The sequence below is a fragment of the Paramisgurnus dabryanus genome, chromosome 13 (genome assembly GCF_030506205.2).
Source record: "Paramisgurnus dabryanus chromosome 13, PD_genome_1.1, whole genome shotgun sequence".
Taxonomy (NCBI): domain Eukaryota; kingdom Metazoa; phylum Chordata; class Actinopteri; order Cypriniformes; family Cobitidae; genus Paramisgurnus; species Paramisgurnus dabryanus.
The window spans coordinates 6,622,808-6,639,035 of record NC_133349.1 but is presented as its reverse complement, the minus strand read 5'-3'; the positions used below and the strand labels follow the sequence as shown (position 1 = coordinate 6,639,035).

General features: G+C 37.7%; 1 protein-coding gene across 19 annotated transcripts in view; it reads right to left on the bottom strand.

Moving 5' to 3' along the window:
• Positions 1 to 17: 17 nt before the first annotated feature.
• Positions 18 to 16,228, bottom strand: part of rims2a (regulating synaptic membrane exocytosis 2a) — a 202,097-nt gene continuing 185,886 nt past the window's right edge. For 18 of the 19 annotated variants that reach the window (XM_065298730.2, XM_065298733.2, XM_065298723.2 and 15 more), the window contains 5 exons: positions 3,648 to 3,789; positions 3,285 to 3,397; positions 3,022 to 3,123; positions 2,799 to 2,938; positions 18 to 996 (listed from right to left, as the gene is read on the bottom strand). In XM_065298730.2, the coding sequence (XP_065154802.1) occupies positions 787 to 996; positions 2,799 to 2,938; positions 3,022 to 3,123; positions 3,285 to 3,397; positions 3,648 to 3,789 (707 nt within the window). In that variant the 3' untranslated portion in view covers positions 18 to 786. Of the gene's footprint in view, positions 997 to 2,798; positions 2,939 to 3,021; positions 3,124 to 3,284; positions 3,398 to 3,647; positions 3,790 to 6,175; positions 6,575 to 16,228 lie in introns of those variants that run through there. The other variant, XM_065298740.2, reaches the window with a different exon arrangement.

Genomic DNA, 16,228 nt, shown 5'->3' with positions numbered 1-16,228 from the left:
TTTCTTTTCTCTTGTAGTTTTCTTGTAGTTGTTGAGAGTAGCAGTCTCAAGAAAATATTTTGTATTTATTTTCCAACAATTTTTTCTTTTTTTTTCTTAAGTTCAGCTAAAGTTGTGTCCATGCAAAATAAAAACGTTTAGTTTTCATACAGTATCAAGAGAAGTAATTCAGTTTGATCTTAAAAGGTTTTTCACAACAATTCAAACCTAGATTTCGTCTCCGTGTTGATCTAGCAGAATCATATCAGGGGAGTGAGGTGCAAAATCAAAGCTCAATCCCATCTCATATTCTTGTTTCACGTGTACATTTCTGGGTCTGTTGGCATGGCTTGACCCAGTCTCTGGTAAGGAACACTGTTAGCCCATGTAGATACAAATACATCAACATTAAAACATACATGAAATAAATGGTAAAAGAAAAGTCGAAGAGAACATTGTAGCCCGATTCAAAAAGGGCTTCTGAAGAATCCGACTGGTTCTAAGTTCAGACCCATCTCTGATGGCTTCAAAAAGGTTCTAAAAGCAGGAATTGTGATTTTCCTTAAGCTAACGAGCCCATTTTCAGCTTTGTTCAGCTTGTCTCTCCCCTACCCTTAGTGGGTGCTCTTTGCGCACAATGTGTGCGACTTTTTTTGCGAGCAAACACAGGACCCCTTTAATCACCCCTAAGAAACAAGCTCTGAACACACAACATCAAGCATGCAGTGTTACCGGGGAAACGGGACCTGTCGCAAATCTCAAACTCGACCCAATGGCTGCTACAATAACGCTAATTTCAAAAAACTGCTACGAGCGACCAAAAGGTCCGCTGTCGAGAGATGACTGGGACGCTCTTCTAGTCAACGGGGCCAAAGTTGGGTCGACTAATGAAGAGGGAGGGAACAGCTTAAACCAGCCAATAACCAGGTTGGACAAGTCCAGATCATCTAAAAGTATCTGAGCAGCTCCCATGAAAGACTTGTGGTCCATACGTCCGTAGTCTCCCCATACAATGATCTACAATGAAAAGAAAATAGAACTCAATATCATTCACTAGGAAAAACAACATTATTACACATTTAACCATTTTGAAACTAAGAACATTGGTCAAGTGATTGGCCAAAATACACTAAAACACAATATTCTACCTGTAAACCCACCGATATTCTACCTGTAAACCCACGGATATTCTCCCTGTAAACCCACCGATATTCTACCTGTAAATCCACCAATATTCTACCTGTAAACCCACCCATATTCTACCTGTAAATCCACCAATATTCTACCTAAAAACCACACCGATATTCTACCTGTAAACCCACCTATATTCTACCTAAAAACCCCACCGGTATTCTACCTGTAAATCCACCAATATTCTACCTAAAAACCCCACCGATATTCTACCTGTAAATCCACCAATATTCTACCTAAAAACCCCACTGATATTCTATCTGTAAACCCACCGATATTCTACCTGTAAAACCAACAACATTCTACCTGTAAAACCACCAATATTCTACCTGTAAACCAACCAATATTCTACCTGTAAACCCACCAATATTCTACCTAAAAACCCCACCAATATTCTACCTGTAAATCCACCAATATTCTACCTAAAAACCCCACCGATATTCTATCTGTAAACCCACCGATATTCTACCTGTAAAACCAACAATATTCTACCTGTAAACCCACCGATATTCTACCTAAAAAACCCACCGATATTCTACCTGTAAATCCACCAATATTCTACCTAAAAACCCCACCGATATTCTATCTGTAAACCCACCGATATTCTACCTGTAAAACCAACAATATTCTACCTGTAAACCCACCGATATTCTACCTGTAAACCAACCAATATTCTACCTGTAAACCCACCAATATTCTACCTAAAAACCCCACCAATATTCTACCTGTAAATCCACCAATATTCTACCTAAAAACCCCACCGATATTCTACCTGTAAATCCACCAATATTCTACCTAAAAACCCCACCGATATTCTACCTGTAAATCCACCAATATTCTACCTAAAACCCCACCGATATTCTACCTGTAAATCCACCAATATTCTACCTAAAAACCCCACCGATATTCTACCTGTAAATCCACCAATATTCTACCTAAAAACCCCACCGATATTCTACCTGTTAACCCACCAATATTCTACCTAAAAACCCCACTGATATTCTACCTGTAAACCCAACAATATTCTACCTGTAAACCCACCAATATTCTACCTGTAAACCAACCAATATTCTACCTGTAAACCCACCAATATTACACCTGTAAACCCACCAATATTCTACCTGAAACTCCCACCAATATTCCACCTGTAAACCCCACCAATAATCTACCTGTAAATCCACCAATATTCTACCTAAAAACCCCACCAATATTCTACCTGTAAACCCACCGATATTCTACCTGTAAACCAACCAATATTCTACATGTAAACCAACCAATATTGTACCAGTTAACCCACCGATAATCCACCTGTAAACCCACCAATATTCTACCTGAATACCCCACCGATATTCTACCTGTAAACCCAACCAATATTCTATCTGTAAACCCACCAATATTCTACCTGTGAACCCACCGATATTCTACCTGTAAACCCGGCGGTATTCGACCTGTGAACCGAACGGTATTCTATCCATAAACCTACCAATATTCTACCTGTAAACCTACCAATATTCTACCTGTAAACCAACCAATATTCTACCTGTATTCCACAAGTGTTCCTTTAAAACCATCATTATTTCTTTTGTTAAACCATCAATATTCTACCCATCAAAGCATCAGAATTGTACCTGTAAAACTTTTCCTCCTGGAGTCTCTTCAAACGACAGCTGCTGCTGGTAGAGTGGGTCCAGTGTTTTTCGTGCTACTTTTGTTTTCTTTTTTGCTATACAGGCACCATTCTCCAGTAGATACACTTTAACGTAAGGGGCTGTAAAGTAAACAGATGGAGTTCACACATGTGACGATGATTTTCTGCTGAGAATCAACATCAGAAACAAGAGCAGCACTCACCTGGCAATGCTTTAGAACCTGGTTTGCCCACAAGGCCTCTGGCCCGGATGACCTCAACCTCCAGCGCTCCTTTCTTTTCCACCATCCCAATCTGAATGTCACCTACGAAGGATTTAAAAAGAATTCATGAGCAAAAGATATGAAATATTATAGGAAGGACCTGAAGGAATTCAGGTTGAGTGCACTGAAACCACAAATCCTTGGGTCAAGTGTGTTAATAGAACCAATTAAACAAGTGGGAAAGGGTGGGGTTTCGTGCTTACCCATAGGGGGTGTGGCTAACGTCTGTCTTCCCACAAGCTGGGCGGGGCCAAGTCCATCCAGGAAATCACTGAACTGGCTGTCAGAGGAAAGTCTTACACCAGGGAAGATGAGACTGAGGATGAAAAAGATTTCATTAGATAAATACAAGTACTGTAGGTGTGGTGTTTTGCTTGCACTCTACCTGACTTGCGATATTTTTATATTTATTGAGCTTTGATGATTAAATTCATGCAATTAACTGTTCACTGAAAAAATATTCTTTAAGAAAGCTTTCACCATCACATACTGAAAGTTCTGAGATTGGGTCTCTGTTGGATAGTGGTGCTTATGGTTTGTATTCCAGCATATGTTTTGTTACTCACTTCCCCTCCGAGCTGTAACTGTTCATGCTTCCATCATTGGATTCACGACTGGCCTGCCGGGTCATTCGGGTTCGCATCTCCACAGCCAGACCGGTCTCCGTGCTCCTCTGAATTGTGCTACGAAGCTTCTTTCCTCCTGCTTCTGCAGAAAAAGAGAGGGAAAGAAAGAGAAACTCAATTTGTACACCAGATGGATGTTTGCTTATAAAAGTGAATCAAGCTGAAGACAAATCAGCAATTGAAAGAAGCTCATTTTAGACCCTTAGCACACATTATGGTTGTGATATCAAACATGCTTCTGACCCAATAGAATGGATCTTCCACTCAGGACAAGAACTCAAATGTTCAAAAATGAGTTTAACATACAAAAAAACCTTCAAACGATGTATGATTTGTTTGAATCTAAAAAGATAACAGAGCTACACGTGTTTGAATTTGATAAAGTCAGCAAGGCAATTTTGAGAAAAATTGAGTTAAAGAATTTTGAAGGTTAAACAGAAAAATCTAAGCATCCATACCTTAAAATCACTGGTAAAACACTACAGGAAAAATATGTATTTTTTCCTCTCTTTTATTGTTTGATTGACATTGAGACCGACAGCTTTAAGATCTACTGTAATGCAAGAATCTAATATAATGTTACACATCAGATATTTCCCCCCAACAGTTCACGTAAGACATAACAGATTATATTTGCGTGAATTCTTGTCAAAACATATATTTTAAAAACTGTAATTTTGTGTATATGTGTATATATATATCGGGCTAATGTGCTTGTGCATCTGTGTGCATGCTTTAGATCTGTCAGTCAGCGCGAGGAAGATCGTTTTCGAGTCTTATCACTCTACATAACTCTTTAACATCAAGCAAGTCCTGCACTCTTCTAATTCCTGAATGTTTTTAAAACTGAAACCAAAATGTCACGCACATGTGAATGCACTCATCTTTGTATTAGATTAAAGGGGCCATGGCATGAAAATCTGACTTTTCCATGTTTAAGTGATTCCCAGTGCTTCTATTAACCTAGACAATGTGAAAACGATCAACCCAGTAACTTAGTTTTGGTAAACCATTCTCTGCAAGCACATGAAAAAATAGGTTATTGAAATTTGTCTCTCCTTATGATGTCATAAGGAGCTCTTATTATAATAATACCGCCCTTTAATCTGCACTATTCAACCATGGCACATCCATTTAGTGCAGAGAGAAAGAAAGAGAGAGAAAATAATTTGCGATCATTGCGATCAGTGTTCGCATTTCATCAGCTCATTTGCATTTTAAAGGACACACCCAAAACGCCACATTTTTGCACACACCTACAAAGTGACAAATTTTAACATGTTATAATAAATTATCTATATGGTATTTTGAGCTTAAACTTCACACGCGTCTCTGGGACACCAAAGATTTATTTTACATTTAAAAAAAGTCTTTGAGCATTTTGGACAGTGCACCTCTCAGAAAACGTACAAAAAAAAATCATTTTAGATATAAAATTAATGCACTTATCAAAATTGACATTTATACTTTCTTTTGCCTGTAGCTCAAAATTAGACCTTGTGCATTTTTACTCATTTTGCCAGCACAAATATAAAAAAATCTTTCAAGTTTCTATATTTAGCCTGAAAATACGCCATATCGTCCGTTCCGTGAAAAGCGCAGTAATCTGACATGACACCTTACGCAGGTGTGCTGAACCAAGCAAATTCCAACAATCAGAAACTTCCCAATTTCTTTTCACTCATCATGAACAAGATCAAATGGAGCATGGGTGTAAGTAAACACGAAGTTGTTTAAGAAACCAGTGTTACCAGTTACTCTTACTAGTGGCACAGAAATGTCAATATCACCTTAACTAATGAGTTCTTTATTATTTAAACTTATATTTAACTACACTAAATATGATGAAACAATAACATGAGAAAGAGACATGGCTTGAGATATACCATAAAACCATATCATTCTCACAGACACAAATGGTTCGAGTTCCTCTTGAATTCAATGAACTCTGCTTCTGCGCCATGGCTAATCACATTAAAAAGCCAAACTATCTTTGTTCTCCAAGATACAAGAAGTCATATGATACTTATATGATATTAATCTCTGGAGGCTGAAGGATGAGTAAGTAGAGAGAGAGAGAGAGAGAGAGAGAGAGAGAGAGAGAGAGAGAGAGAGAGAGAGAGAGAGAGAGAGAGAGAGAGAGAGAGAGAGAGAGAGAGAGAGAGAGAGAGAGAGAGAGAGGAAATCAAGCATCTTCAAGGTCATAACACATGATACTGTTGACACCCCATCAAACCACTGAATGGCTATTTAATCCTATAAAACAACCCCTGCAGTATATGTACACACATTAAACACTGTTATAGCTCTTGCCATAATTTCACTATAATTACTCAAGCACAAAAAAAGAACATAAAATAATTAATATCGCCTTCTCGAACCCATTAAAACAAACAACATGTACAATATCCAGACCTCCCGAAGGTAAACATACACAGACAATCTCATCACCATCTCTGTTATCTTACCTCCCTCTTCTTCATCAAAGGAATTCATGCACGGGAAATACACAGCCAGGGCTTCGAACGAGGCTGATAGACTCATGCGACTCTGAGAGCGCTGCATGCGCCCGCCGTTGCCGCCCGTACCCGTGCCTCCATCATGGCTCTGCCTGCCCATGTTTAACGCTGCTGCCTGAGGTTAGACGCACAAACCGAGCGGAGAGGATGCTGTGGTGCTGAGACTGCAGAAGACGGGCTGAGCAGATGAAACTCTAAACATTACTTGTCGGCAGAGAGATGAGATCTCGATGCGGTCTGTTCTGCACATCCGGGTGTGTTTTATTTGTGTTACTGGTTTGGAACGTACTGCGGTATGCAGCATTGGTGTGTATCCAGCGCTCAATGCAGTCAAGGCTGTCTGCTCTTTTCAAGCTATCTCTATTCCAGCACACAGGAGGAGGGAGGGAGGGAGGAGTCTGGCTCTCTCTCACATCCTCTCTCAGCCAATCAGAAGCCACGGTTTGGCTCACTGCTACAAATGCTCCTTGAGGCGCATGAGCTTTACCCAGAGATACAGCAAATGTGTATGTGTATATGAGGCCATTAGGAACCCCAGCATCTCTTGCCCTGACTCTCCACATGCCTGTCACCCACCGTTCACGTGTTCGCGTACAGACAAACAGACACACATGGCTAATTCCTCCTCTGATTTATTTCTCCGTGCTGACGTACATCTTTTATCTTGCACCTTCACTATCTACCAGAGTAAATGTTTAACGCAGAAGATGTGCTGCCAGAAAACAACTGAATCATTGTTATTGACGAAATGAAAATACCCCAGCAAAAAGCATTGCAAATATTTACAAAGGCATAACTTGTGGATAGCAGCAATAGCAAAGCATTTTCATCCACTTCAGACATCAACGCAAGTTTAAGGTGATCTGATAAGTGTATTATGAGCAATTGTAATAGTGACGAATGCTTGCCTAATCACGATTATGATTAAAGGACAAAAAAAAAACGTGTTTTGAAATTGAACCGCAGGGCAACCGAGAAAAAGTATAGAGATTTCAGCTGGCCATGCATCTTAACATGGCCCCCACCCTGGAGAGGGCACCCTTATATATACTGTTAGAAAAAAATGAGGGGAAGTAGCCTTTTAGCCTTTAACCCTTTCCCTGCCAGCATTTTTTATTTTTTCACCAAAGTTGAATGCCTTCCAGAAATGCTTTTTCTTTAAATATATGAACATACAATATATCAAATAAAAGAACAAATCATCTGCTTTTGCACACACAATAAACATTTTATCCTATCTTCATTTGTTCTCTGTTTATTACCTCTCAAATATGGGTAGGTAAAATATCCAAAATTTTCAGCAAAAAGCTGATTTTTGTAAAGGACTTTGATAGAGATTAGATCCTCAAAACCTAGACGGACATACAGGTGTTTGCCCTAGGGCGATACTTCCGGGTTTTATAAGTTGCGGAAATGCACACCTGGTGGATCATAGAGGTATTGCAGATTGACGAGATAACTCGTCAATGGCGGGGAAAGAGTTAAATATATAAACATACAATATATCAAATAAAAGAACAGACCCTCTGCTTTTGCACACACAAACATTTAATCCTATCTTCATTTGTTTCTTCAAAAATACAAAATTTTGAACAAAAACCTGAGATTATTGCATCATAAGGACTTTTGTTAGAGATCAGATTCAGAGCGATGTTCAAAACAAACACTGAGTTTTTACTGTTTTTGAATGCATGGATACTTTAGCATTTTATGAATTGGGTAAGAGCGACACCTAGTGGATAACAGTGGAAATATGGATTGCCGTAAAAACTCGTCATTGGCAGGAAAGCAATTACTCTTCATTGACGAGATAACTCGTCAATGGCGTTTAAACGGTTAAAAAGGTCCTAATATGTACCATTAAATACGAATATTATATACGTAAGGGATAATTTAGAGGCAGACGGTAGTTATCGGGAAATAAGCCCCTTCAGTGTGATACAAGACCCTCCGCTTCGCGTCGGGTCCTGATCACACTGTCGGGGCTTATTTCCCGATAACTACCGGCTGCCTCTAAATTATCCCGCTTATTACACGGCTACTTGTCACATAAGAAAAAAAACGGACATGAATATGAATTCGAAACATTTTATTGGCATATTTGTTTTAAATTAACATGCTTATCCTTCCGCGAAACTTTGCACAGATGCATAAAATGATCGTAATACCTCATTAAGATCCTTTGCTTCATACTTGTCTGTCTCCATTTTTTCTCTTTTAGCCAGTCTTTGAGAAGTTTTAATGCCCATTCTGTATTTTTTGTGTGTTGGCTTCGTAGCTGTCATGCTCTATTTTGTCAAGTTCAGTCTCAGTATGCTGTCTGTGTCTTGTCGTGGTTGTCGAGTGTTTGTCACAAGATGGCGCCAAACAGTAATCTTTATTGATCTTTATTGGCGCGGAGCGATTTTACTCGTACAAGTAGTACCGGCTATGCGTTATTACTTTGGAGCGGTTATTATTTGAAAAGAACGAACCTGCAAATGTCTCAACTGACCAATCAGAATCAAGCATTCCAGAGAGCCGTGTAATAAGAATATATAATATACCTCTGAGATACCAATATAAACTATTTATATTTTATATTTATATTTATACTTTTTCCATTAGCGATCCGATTTCGATTCCTAAATTCTGAGTATCGACCGATACCGATCCCGATCCAATTCTTGTATTTTTCTTGATCCATTTAGAAATGTGTGTGTGTGTGTACACACATAAATATATATAAGGTTATTGTGTTTGCGTGTGTCTTGTGTGTGTATGACGCGTTTAATTCACTGCTACTCCAGTGCATTAACTCCGCGAGCACCAGACCAACCAGAGTTTTTGTGACCTTAAATATCTTCATATATGCAATTGTTTTTCACATAAAGCTGTTGAATATATTAGGAAGACTTTGAATATAGTGTGTAAAAATGTTTATGGTGCTTATATGGTGTTTATGGTTATAATAGTCTGACTTTTCTATAGCATGATAGTAACAACAATGAGTAACGCACAGTATCGAATTTGGATCGGCCCCGTTATTCCGATATCCGATCCAGCAAAAAAGGACCGGATCGGCTCGATATCCGATCCAAAGTATTGGATCGGCCCACCCCTAATTTGGCACATCAACAATTTGATAGAGGTAATTAATGCACCTTCTCTGATCAGTAATACTAGCTGTGAAAATTTCGTACAACTGCTGGAAAGACTCTTGTATATCTATCATATCTGCTATGGCAACTTGAAGGTCCGACTTATGGAAATAATCCAACATGTCTGTTGTTATTTTCCTGAACTGGCGCATGCCTGTGACGTAAACGTGTATGTGACGAGAGCCAGCGTGCGCAGACTTTTGCATTTTTACCCTTTAGACGGGAACCCAACGGTAGAGCGGTGTTAAGATTTTCATTTTTTTGCGTTTTTAAGCCCACAAAACACCGTTGCGGTGTAAACGAAAGGCAAATCCAATAAAATATTTTTACGTTTTCACCCTCGAGCATTCTTGTGTAAACAGGGCCTAAAACGAGACCAAGACCAGAGGGTGTTTGACCAAGACAACACCAAGAGTTTAGGGGGCTGAGAGCAATACAAGGGTGAGACCAAAGACAGTCAAGACCAAGACCATTAAAAACTAGAAAACTGGAATTACATTTTGGATATTGTGGGCCTGAGTATAAATTTTGTTGACAGATTTATTTTTGGACTATCTCCCATTCCTCTCTTACGGGCACAATAGTAACAAAAGAAATTGATTTTATAGCCCAGAGATTTTATCCAATCGCTTTAATGATGCTAACACATAAATCAGATCATGCACCAGCAATTTAGTGTAAGGGGGCATGCACACCAAGGCGTTAATGTCGGTGGGCGGAGTATGTTTTCAATTGATTCTAATGGAAGCGCCACACTTTTCACAAATGCCAACAGTTCAACTTTGGGTACAACGCTTAGCTCGTCAATGTCACTTCTCACTCAGCTGTCCAATCACAGCATAGGAGGAGTGGGACAAATATCACAACAACCAACCCGTGCATTGTTCAACGACCGACTGATAAACAAGCAGAAGTCAAAGCACTGGCAAAAAAGATGGAAAGAGCCTACAGTCTGTGTCCACCAGGCGTTTTCAGTCGCGTTTAAATGCTCTGGTGTACACGGCCCTTAATTCTCGCATTTGCAGTCTTGACCAGTCTTGAAATAAAATCCTGAGACAAGACGAGACCAAAGATAGTCGAGACCGGTACTACAACACTACAGGTGGGGTACATATGATATTTTCTGACAGTGTAGAATGTGCATCATATTAAACAAAAAAGTACCATTCAAGTGTAAAATAACTTTCTGGTCCATTATGACATTCATAATTAAAAATGTGCTGAGATTTATGGGTGTTATATATTGGGGTGTTGCGAGTTCTTCTAGCAGACATGAAAGGACACAACACAATGTACTGATCTCTCTAAAGCTGCCAAAAGCACTTTATCACTGATGTCTGGCCAAATGCAAGTTGTGGAGCTGGAACTGTGAAACTGAACAAGGGGAAGAGTCAACGTCTCCACATTTGTATTACTTAATAGAGAACTTCACCCATGCAACACAGCGTCCATTTCTGACCGACACCTGAATTAATGTTTTACTTTGAAACCAAAGAACTCACAATCTGACAATCTAAAGTCTCTGAACACCCAGCATGCACATGGACTAGTTTTCTAGCCTGTTAAGTGCTAGTTAATGTCCCCTTGCTAGTTTGCACACATCCAAAAGTTGGATTATTGTACTGCCGGCAAATAATCTATTCTATTACAAAATTATAAAACCATCACACCACACAAACTGTAAGTTGCACCAAAAATGAAATCAGCAAAGGCTGATCTGGTTTTCCTTGGTTTGGTCTAACGAGTCGACTTACATAACCAAAGATTAAGCTGGATAAGCACAAAAGGCTGAGATAGTTAGGAATGTAGTGATGATGCATACCAACACACGCTGGGGACCAGTATCCAAAAACAACATGCTAGTTAACAGCCATGCTGATATTTTCTGTAGGGCAACAAGATATGAGTAAAGTATATTGTCAAGCATTTCAAGCAGTAGAAAAGAAGAATCAGAAAGTCATAAATTACATGAAGACTTCAGCTCATGTCTCCTGTTTTTCAGATTTTTGTGTCACGTGTCTGACATGGTGCTTAGATCTGCCAAGACACTGCGGCATTCAAGAGCGATTTTAAACACTCCAAATTATCTGAGCCATACCAACCATGTTCATTTTGTACCACTATAATTTGACTGTACACCAACAATGCCCTAATTTGTGTATATTTCTAATTTCCTACACATTTTAAGAGAAACACCAAAGACACAACATACATGTAAATGATGAAATGTAGATAACAACTTAATAAAGTCTCTTGATATAATAAGAACCTCTGCAATAATGTACAATCCTGTTTTCTTACAAACATACATTTGGCAATGTTTGAACAGTCTGTGAAACTCCTTTATTGCAAAGTCTACTGCTATTTCTGAGATATTGCAGAACAATTATAGGAACAAATGTCAAAAATGTTTTTGCTTTACAAGTTTCAGCATCACAGACACACGTTACCACAAGCAAAGAACAACAAAAAAAATGTAAACCAAATTTAGTCAACAGATATAAGACAGATTTAAGAATGAAGATTAGATATTAAGACATACATTAATATCTTAATATCTAAGATACCCTCAAATTCAAGGACTAAATGTGGGGACACATTTCAAGTGTGAGCAAGTGTTACCTTTTAAGATACATTGTTACAGTTCCCTTTCAAGGGAACTCGCGCTGCTTCAATGCGGTGACACTTTGGGGACGCCTTCAGGGGTAAGTGCGTCTGAATGTGTATATCAAATTCAACCAATGGTGAGGCTAAACGACAAAGACAGGGTGACACGGGAGCAAGGAGGCATATCGCTATCTGAAATATTGCCAAAGATGGCATTACAGTGACGCAGGAAGTAAGGCAAGGGAGATGCAGCGTCTCGTTCCCTTCGCAGGGAACAACAGTTACATACGTAACGCGAAACTTTTCATGTGTCAAACACAACTATGCAAAAAAGCATTTTGGTATGAATCAACATTCGCATACAGAAGATATAAGCATTTAAAGCGAACAGTTTACTTGTGCTTAAAAGGCTAGAAATTTTATGATATTATCCTACACTACACAGGGAATAATATGGATTTTTTTTTTTTCAGAAAACTTTTTGCATAAAATAGATTCCAGCACTTTCAATGACCTGTAACTTATGTATGTATATTTTCAAAAACTTCCCAGGGCCTTGAATTATTTTTCCCCAGAATCACAAACTTTCAAGGATTTCAAGGACCTGTGTGAACCCTGATTAATAAATCACAATCTGCATCACTACAGTCATTATCATTCAGAATTGATAAATGCACCAAAAGAAAGTTCACATCTGAGTAGGCGGATCCACTATCTGATGTGCACTCTTAAAGGGATAGTTCACCCAAAAATGAGATTTCTGTCATCATTTACTCACTGTCATGTTGTTACAAACCTGTATACATTTCTAAGCTCTGATATACACGAAGAAAGATATTTTGAGGAATGTCTGTAACCAAACCGATCAGAAGCCCCATCGACTTCCACAGTAGGAAAAGAATACTATGGAAGTGAATAGGGCCCATGAACGATTTGGTTACAAACATTTCTCAAAATATCTTCTTTTGTGTTCATCAGAACAAAGACATTTATACAAGTTTGTAACAACATAAGAGTGAGTAAATAATGACAGAAATTTTATTTTTGAGTGAACTGTCCCTTTAAAAACACTATGATGATGCCATGAAAGAACCATTTTGGGTTCCCAAATAACATTTCAGTCAAAAAGAAATCAATTTTGTTTTATCTTTTTATAGTTTGTAAAATATATGCGGACAAAGAAACCTTTATTTTTTAAGAGTATTTAGTTGCCCCGCACCATTTCATAATATGCATTTTTATTATATTGTAAGATCTTAAAACCTAAGCAGTTTGTAAGTAGGAACTTCTCGAGAGGACATGTAATAAATAAATGTAGTGTAATAAATCAGAGCTTCACAGAATGCACTGCAATCTTCCAGGCACTCATATGCAATAATTCATCAGATACAGTATGAATATAAAGAAACCACTTGGTGTGATGGGCACTTTTAAACAAACGCTACAGGAGATCACAGTTGGACAACAACTCGTACCTGAAAGCTGACAAGATCAGTGAGCTAAAAATAATTTCAGTAAAAAAGAATTGCATTGCACTTATTGATAATGCCGTTGATTTGTTTTGTCTGCATAGCTTTAGTTTCAAGTTTGGTTAAACCAGTGATTCTCAAACTTTTCAAAGTGTGCACCTCTTATGTGGGATGCATCCCTCCACAAACCTCCTCCGAAAGAAAATTCATGACATAAAATAAACTCAAACTTAGAATTAAACAAAACATATTAAATGATACAATGTAGTGCTGTTGGTTAGTAGCCTTATTTTTGGTGGTTTAATTTATGAGAAAATAATGTATTATATAAAATGTCATAAAACTGGGGGCCCGTGACACCGTATATCATCCCCCAGTTTGAGAACCACTGGGTTAAAACAAAGCAGGTAACAGCAAACACATGCCCACAAAGCCTTGCTTAAAATTAAAAGTCTTTTATCTTAAAGACCAATAACAATAAGGAAACATCTTTCAAAATTTGTAAGTATTTCATTAATCTACTGAAGAAGAACAAATACCAGACAATATAAAACAGTACCATAACACAGATAACCAGCTGTTAAACAACACTGGGCAAAGATTATTCATGATTAATCGCATACAAAATAAAAGCGATTTAAAACATAACATACAAGTGTGTTTTGTGTGTAATAATTATGTATATATAAATACACATACATTCATGCATTTATTTAAATACATTTTTATATATTCTATATTATATAAAAATATATATATATATATATATATATAGATATATATATATATATACATAAAAAAATTCTGAAATGTATACATATATGTGTGTGTGTGTGTGTTTAAATATACATAATAATTACACACAGCACACACACATATATTATGCAAAAAGAAAATTTTATTTTTAAGCGATTAATCGCGATTAATCTTTGCCCAGCACTAAAAATAACACATAAAAGCACAGAGAGAGTCCAGCAAGCAATTTTGCATTTAAAAGACATCTAATAGACGTCAAAATTTGGGCTGGCAGTAAAAATGTAATAGACGTCGAACGCAAAAATAAATTAAAAAAGTAAAATAAATGACAGCTAACACCTTGTAATCCAGCCCAGTCTCACGAAATTACGTTCCTATAGTCACGTAATTTTTTGATTCTTTTTTTTTTGATACTGTCACGAATTTCAGAGTTTTTTCGTGACCGTATCACGAATTTCTGTTTGTGTGTCATTGTCACGTATTGGTTACTCAACTGTTTTGTCCTATTTTCAAAGCATTGTCGTTTCGGTTTAGGGTTAGATTTACATAAAATGACATCCTTACCCAAACCCAACTGTAACCCTAACGCCAGGCGACAATGGATTAAAAATCAGAAAATATAGTATAAACCAAAACTTAAAGTGACATCCTAAACCAAACACCAAATCTAACCCTGACAGTATCACGAAAAAGATGTAAAAAATTACGTGACTATAGCATACGCTGGGTAGCATAATCACTGTTGACTTTGCTTACATGAAGGAATATCATACATCGAACAAATTATTAAGGCAAAAATGTCAATTTATTTTGTCAAGAAGTGGGTTACTCATAGCCAGACTATATCGGGTCTACAGTTAACCTAGACAGTGTAATGACGGCTATTTCTTGCTGGAAGGTCACATACCATGAATAAGATAACATCTTTAAAGAATGTCACACATTAGAAAAACAGAAGACGTAATGTCCTAGCAAACAGCTGTAAGATGAGTGTGTGTGACTGATGATGTTTTGAACACCTCTGAATGTTTGTGTGTCTGTGTGTAGATCTAATGAACAGTAAGGCTGTTTGTTTATGTCCAACAACACCGCCGTCATCCAGGCCAGACGTGCAGGACGTCATCACACACTTCACGAGATAAAGATCACTGTGAATCTAAGAGAAGGAATGTTCTGGTTCTGAAAAATCATAAAGTGAAAGAACATCAACGTGTGTATACCAGTCAGAGATAACAACTGTTATTAATGTGATTACAATCTTACAAAGAAATGCGCAGCTCATATTTCACAATATGAAACAGTGTCTTGTTTGGAGAAATGAAGCCTATTTTTAGGACTATTGCATTGTGACAATTATGTAATATGAAACAAAATCTCATTGCCATTACCACTGTTGTGCTGTAGTCGGCTTACTGAAATTAGAAATTTTTCTATGAATTTTAACAAAATATGACCCAGGTGATTTGCCACGAGATTCACCCTGAAATCACCTTTAAGTAATGTAAAATAGATGTAACATCTCAGCTGTGAAGTGGCAAAACTCACACTTTAAATGTGTTTTTTAACACGTCCAACCAGGAGACAGACTATTCAGATGGAGGAACGGCGACTTCCTCGGCCACAGTGTGTTAAGAATGTGAACAGATGGAGAGACAAACTGAAGCCATTTTCAAACAGAAATTACGGAAAATAAACGGAAAATGCATCCAGGATTTGTCTGATATTGTTGGGTTTTTGGTTTATTCACACTGCAAATGATTTTCCAGGATCTGTGCGTGCATTCACACACATAGCGCAATGTTCCTGTAAAGACACGTGACGTATTTAAAGTCATGCACTTGGTAGGTTTTTTTCTACGGGGTCTGAATTTTGCTTATTGGATGATTCTCGCGAAATTAGATTTATGAGGTGTCATGAAACATTTTGATAAAAAAAGTAAATATTATCAAAATAAGAAGCATACAAAACATCTCTTCATGTACTATTTTGCACATGATTTCTAATGACATCATAAAAACCAATTTTGTTGT